Source organism: Echinops telfairi, unplaced genomic scaffold (assembly GCF_000313985.2).
Source record: "Echinops telfairi isolate 266 unplaced genomic scaffold, ASM31398v2 ScPeMD7_7;HRSCAF=31, whole genome shotgun sequence".
Classification (NCBI taxonomy): Eukaryota; Metazoa; Chordata; class Mammalia; order Afrosoricida; family Tenrecidae; genus Echinops; species Echinops telfairi.
This window is the reverse complement of record NW_022103904.1, coordinates 11,582,824-11,589,747: the sequence shown is the minus strand read 5'-3', so window position 1 is coordinate 11,589,747 and position 6,924 is coordinate 11,582,824. Positions and strand designations below refer to the sequence as shown.

At 38.1% G+C, this 6,924-nt stretch overlaps 1 protein-coding gene across 3 annotated transcripts in view; it reads left to right on the top strand.

The window, feature by feature from the left end:
• The window catches only part of VSTM2A (V-set and transmembrane domain containing 2A), a 33,022-nt gene that overhangs the window by 3,334 nt on the left and 22,764 nt on the right, over nt 1-6,924 (top strand). For all 3 annotated transcript variants that reach the window (XM_013006060.2, XM_004708037.3, XM_045286391.1), the window contains exons 3-4: nt 566-616; nt 3,679-4,018. In XM_013006060.2, the coding sequence (XP_012861514.1) occupies nt 566-616; nt 3,679-4,018 (391 nt within the window). The remainder of the gene's footprint in view (nt 1-565; nt 617-3,678; nt 4,019-6,924) is intronic.

Genomic DNA, 6,924 nt, shown 5'->3' with positions numbered 1-6,924 from the left:
CACACACACACACTGAGCTAGCACACACATAAACACATACAGACAGCACCCCCAGCACCCACCCCCAGTGGAGCCCAGGGGAGAAAGAATGGCAGCTGGGAGCTGCTGGGGTAGAGAGCACCAGGAACTCCTGGGAAAACATCCACTCACGCGCCCTGGGAAGGCGAGTGTGACCGAGGTGCGCCCAGCCCAGGCTTGGCTCTGGCCAGCCCAGCTGCAGCATCCAAGCAGGCTCCGCTGGCGCTGGTGCGAGCGTGACTGCCACCATGCAGCAGCAGGAGGGATCGACCGCCTACAGACTGCCTCTTGAGCTGCGCAGCAGATCTAGATCAAGAAAGGAATGTGAATGGGGCAGTGGTTCTTGTCCCCCATCCCCACCCCACCCCAGTTCTCCCCCACCTATTTTTTCTATATCACCCCAATTAAAAGATGTGGAGCTACGGAGACACTGGTCTCTAATGCCGACTGGCCAAAGCCTGCTTCCCCTTCGCGACTGGGTCAGGAACTTCGGAGGGACCAGGGAAGCAGCCTGGGGCCCAGTTGGAGCTTTTGTGTCCTCCCACAGGTGGAGCTCTTACCAGAGGGGGAGCCAGACAACGGTGGGACCAAGATCAGTGTGAGTAGCCAAGGGCCAGGTGACTAAACTCCTGCCTTAGCTAGTAGGCAGGACCGAGATGAAAATTATTTCAAGAATTCCCAATTTTAGAAAACATTTTACGGTATCCCGACTTTATGTTTTCCCCAGGGAAGGCAAATTTGCAAACGGCGGAAGAGTATCCAGTCTTTTACCTCATTAGTTACATAAAAATTGAAACAAATTTAGATTTCAATCATGTAAATATTTAACCAGTGCCATCAAAAGAAGTTGTGTGACTCATTTTTGCCTTAGATCTTTATAACAATTATATACTGATAAGAGCAAAGGGCTGTAGTGCTAATATCCATTCAACCTTATAGAAAATTGTTCATTAGTAGGAATTAAATTAATGAAATGCTTAAAACTTCCTGGGCGGAAAGAGTTAAAGCATCTAACAGAATGTCAATATCCTTAAAAACAAACAAGAAAAACAATTCATTTTGGAATGACATTCAAAATTCCCAATAAAAGATATGCTATGTGTTTCTTATGCTAGGTTTAAAAATCATATATAATTATGAAAAAATAATGGAAGGATGTTAACCTATTTGAAATACAGAAATGTGTTCTACTCTACAGATTTTAATAATTTAGTGTGAAACTGAAAGAAAAAACATGGAAATACTTGTATTACTATTACTCAAATAATGCTACATATAATCTCCCTTTATATTAATAAAACTGCTTAACTAACTGATGAATAATAAGCAAGTTATCATTACTAGAAAAGAAATCACTTTATAATAAGAATGGAAAATATGCTAAGCATAAATATTGCCCTTTTACAAATCTAAAAACCAAATGATACATACTTAAAACTGAATTTTATTTTTAAGGTCTTACAATATAATCTTAGTTGGTATAATATTCGAATAACAACATTCCTGTGTATAAATATACTGTATTAGTAGAATCAAGCTCTATGATCTAGATGTATAATCTCAACATGGAAAAAAAACAAACAAAATTGCAGTTTATATTCATAAATGTGCTGACATTTTAGAATATTTCAATTTCTATCACTCTTATATCACAGAAAATTGTTTTTATATGGTGGTAGAAAGGCATTGCTAAGAAAATCAATTGTGAAGAATAACTTTTTCTCAAATATGTCATATTCATATATAATTGGAGAAATTATGTATTGACCATTCATCTTTCACATTTATGTCTTTCAAATCTCTCAAAAATTAGTAAAAAATCACACACCCTGGCCTAAATATGTGTAGATATAGACATATATATCATCTATGCCAAATACCTCATAAAATCTAGACAACTGAAAAGAATTCTAAACACAAATTAGGTCAAAAGTAATTCCTATAATGCCCAAGAAGTGACCTTGAGTATATCTCCTAACTCAGCAGTTCTTAATTTAAAATTCCCCAGAGAACTTTTATAAAACATTAGTACTGGCACCACCCTATCGAAATGTAGATTGAATAGTTCTGCATTAATCCAAGTGAGAATATTCTTTAAAGTTCCCCAGATGATTCTAAAGTGCAACTAATGCTGAGAATCATTGACCCCCAATTCCCAAAGCCTCATTTTACTTAGCTTTGAAATGGGCTATTAATGATATAAATACATTGGCTACCTGAAACTCTATTGGGAAATTCAACTGAGAATATACTTGAAACTACTGATTTTCATTATTTTTTCTAGTAATAATTATATGTAATTTTGCATTTATATAAATGCACCCTTATAGTTTATAGCCCAAACACTGAAAACTATTTATTTGTATGTAAATTTCTACATGTTAAAAAAACAAAATAAACAGATGAACAGGACTTATTCAAGTTTTCCTAACCATTTATAAACACTTAAAGATGTGATAGAAAGTAGCAAAATACATAAATAAATGTTTAACTTCTTCACTTTTTTTCTCTAGCTTTCAAAGTATCCAAAATATTAAATTCTGCCTGTCTTATAAAATAGATAGATCGATGAATCTTTCCATTATAATGATTATATGATATATATCAAATAAGATGTATGGAAATATGTAGGTCTCACGATTAAATTGGAATAGACTTTATTACAAGAAATAAGAGAATGCATTTCCGTTTTGCAGGCCAAACTAGTGTTTAATTGATGGCATCCAAGTTTCAGTACCATCAATTTCCTCCCATCCCAGGAGGAAATACTTGCAGCTGTAGACTTCATGCCATACTAATCTTGCCACTCTATGATGATGGGCAAACTACGCGCCAATTTCCGAACCACCTCGAACAACCAAGGCTGCTTTGTCTGTGCCTTCATGAGTCACCCCAATGTGAAGCTAGAGGTGCACCCTCACCTAGACTTCATGGTGAGAAACAAAAGGAAAATTGAGATCTCTCAGAGCGGAGAGGCCTAGTTTGTAACTCACGATGAAGGAAAGAGGTAACCATAAACTGTAGACATGGTCTAATTTCATTTGTGCTTCATTCAGCTGAGTCAAGTAGGCAGAAATTGGGCCCTTGATTAGAAAATAACAGAACTGCTATTGAAATCTGGGAAATGAGTCATCGAATCTGAAGTTGGCTGGTTTAAACTCCCGATCCCAAGATTCTGCCAATCCAGTTGTTAGTGGAATAGGGAAAATAAGACTTTCAAGTTTTATTGTTGATAAAATAAGCAGACTCCCTAATTGTGGCTGTGAGACCATTCAAAACCCTCGTGTTTTACTTAGGGGATTGGTGACTGTAGAGCACCATGCCTCTTTTAAACCACTCGGTGGATTCAAACCACCAACCTTTAAGTTAGTTTTGTTGTTATACTTAGGTGCTACATAGCCAGTTTGGGCTCATATTGACTATAGGCAAAACAGAAAGAAACGCTGTCTTGCCTTCCATCCTTTCAATTGTTATGCTTGAGCCCATTGGTGAAGCAACTTTTAAGTTAGTAGTCAAGTGCAAACCATTTGTGCTATCTAGGGCCCTACGAGACCATCGGTGCCTCCCCATTCTTTCAGACCTTAACAAGATTCACACAAGTAATGTGAACAAAACCATTTGATGTAGCACTTGATTATTTTTTTACCTGCAATTTTTCAGACAGTGAAAGTTCAAGGCAATGATATCTCCCACAAGCTTCAGATTTCTAAAGTGAGGAAAAAGGATGAAGGCTTGTATGAGTGCAGGGTGACCGATGGCAATTACGGAGAACTTCAGGAACACAAGGCCCAGGCCTACCTGAAAGTCAACGCCAACAGCCACGCTAGGAGGATGCAGGCCTTTGAAGCCTCGCCCATGTGGCTGCAAGACATGAAGCCGCGCAAGAACGTCTCGTCAGTTGTTCCCAGCAGCATCCACAGCTCTGCCAACCAGCAGCGTGTGCACGCCACCTCCAGCCCTCAAGCGGTAGCCAAAATTCCTAAGCAAAGTCCACAATCAGGTATGGAAACCCATTTTGAGCCTTCATTTTACACGCTCCATCCCTTTACAGGAAGGGATTAATAGAATAGACAGATTTATATATGACAGTTTTTAAACTGGGAGGCCTGGTGCAGTTGCAATAATGAGTTATTTGACATTGGGAGCCCCAGGCTGGCCTTCACAGAGGACGGGAGTTTGCCACATTTGGTGCTGGCAGTGCTTCATGCCCTGGGGAATTAAGAGCTGGACTCCTTTTGTACCCTCCTGTATTTACACATTATAAGAACAATAAATCATGCAATGCTAGTTACGTTATAAATGCATGTTCATTTTCTCCACAGATTTATGTATCGATAATGACCCAAATTAAGAGACTTTCACTTAATCAAAATGTAAATGCAAGAGACAATGCCATACCGTCCACATTTTCAATGACCCATAGTTTTCACAAGACTATTCTCCAAGGGCTTTTGATTTTGAAGGAGCAACTTCTGCCGCATGTGATGAAAGCTGATGATACTAATGGGAGCAAGGGAAGGGGATGAAAGGCAATAAGTGGTGCAGAGATAAGGCAACTCCTGTAAATGTGCGTCTGATGCCAATTTAGAAGCTGAGTCACACATTTCTTATGTCAGCTGTGCAAGTTAAAGCTGTTCTGAATAGCATTAATTTATGCACTTATTCAGCCAATAGAAACTCATTGAAGTTTTAACCTTGACATAGGATAGATGCCTTCTTGGAAAAAGCAAAACCCAGCACAACCTCATTGTCGTTGTGTGTGTGTGTGTGTGTGTGTGTGTGTGTGTGTGTGTATGTTTCCCAAGCACTTGCCATAATATATCAGGATGTGAGGAGCAACAAAATATCAAATTCCTCTTTAGCCTTTGCATTTTGACCTTGAAGAATTACTGATATCACTTGGCAAGAGAAAATCACATTCCAGGCCTTTGGAGCCATTAAATAAAAATATCAGCTCACTTTATCAGGATGCTTTCTGAGTGAGGTATATATATCTTCAAGTCCTTATGCGTGAACAATGTTTTCAAAATAATGTCTGTCAAACTAGACTTTCTCCTCGTGCTTCCTGCGTTTGGGGATATGATGTACAAACCACTGGAGTCCTCTGAGTTTTCACTGGCCTTTACATGTAGCCTGACAACTATTCCTGCTTGCCTTGCTTATACCAATCTATCAATCTGGAGAGTAGACACCGCTCTAAAGCCTGGTTTTCATAGTTCTCTTTTATTGTCCTCTTTATCATAGACTTTTGCCTTCCAAATTAAAGGATATAACCAGCATATCCAGAATGAATAAATATTTTAATACCTTAGTTATAATTTTGTAACTATTATTTGGCAGATTTAATTGCATTACAGGTATTGCCTCTTCTCCCTCTCCGTATTAAATCCTACATGCAAAACTACAGATTAAGCTCTGCAGACAATTTACAACCTACTCAAGTGAGAACTTCCAATGATGGAAAGTGAAATTGTTAAACTACATAGAGTATACCAAGCTAGATACCATAAATCTATTCTGTAACCTAAAATTAGATTACCTATTCCGAATGAAGGGTTCTGAGCAAAAAGTGAGATGTTTGATGTCTACAATTTTTTTCTTTAGTTCTTTGGATTAAGCAATGTGCTCTGTAAGAGCAGTAGAGCTTGTTTCAATGCTGCGATTAGAACAAAATGGTAAATCATCTCATAATTTGCAACTAAAAAATCACTGCTTATTTTCACCACCACCCACGCTCTTAGGAACAAAATAAATTTTCTTTCTGGAGGAAGGGTGAAAGGAGAGAAGTAATGCTGACTAATGGATATCTATACTCATTTAAAAACCTGTTTTAGCCCCAAATAATTTGAAATACCACAAATATTTAATTCTTCCACCAGTGAATACCTGAAAATATTTTATTTTCCTTCAGTATTTTCTAACTTCTAGTTCAGAACTTAGGGAAACCAGCCATATTCTATTTACACATGAATTTGTCATGTGTAAGATTTTTGTGCTTGCACAGTTATGGTATATAATACAATGCCTGGGATGGATATTTATGTAGCATATTCCCTGTAATACCCACATTTTCATCCCTAATTTGCTTTATAATTTTTCAGCCTATCTTCAAATAAAGCTTATTTCTATGCCTTTGCTTCATTCATTCATTCAGTCATTCAGTCATTCATTTACCAATCATCCCTTCCAAGAGTTCATATGCCAAGTCCCAATGACCCAAGTAATGGAAAACCTATTTTTCTTTCCTTAAGGACTTTATATCTTAGGTCGTGAAAAAATGTAAATGTATTTTTTGTACCTTATTCACTCAAAGACAAGACAGGATGAAGACATAAACATTAAAATGTTGGATTCAGAGTCCAAGAGCTCCACTAGTCTTTTAGCTACGTGGCATTTGATACCCGGATATATGGTGATCTATGGAAGATAGCACACTTTAATAACAGCTGCTGTCACAAAAGGCGTATCTTCTTCATCTTTACTTCAGAACCCTTGACTTAGATGATGAACTTAGTCAGTGGGCAACTTCCTAATTCCTGAAGTTAGAAAAAAAAGCAAACCAAACATCTTTATGATATGTCTTTTTAAATTATTTAAGTTCTACCTGAATTTGGTAATCAATCAGGACAGCCCAAATAGTGAAGGAAAACGATAAAGCAAAAGATCCGACATGGGTTTGACAATCCTGTGTGTTTCTTTGACCACCATTGCTCATGCCCAAGCCCTTATTTATTGCTCAATGTTGAGAAGCTTGCAAAGGAAGAGAGGCGCGAGTAAATAACAAGCATGGAGAGAGCAAAGCAGGAGTCAGAATTGTAGGGAATATTCGGAGAAAGGTTCCGAGGAGGGTGACTTATTTAACTAGAGGACTCCTGTAGGGCATCCTGGAAGAAGGAACTGGGACCA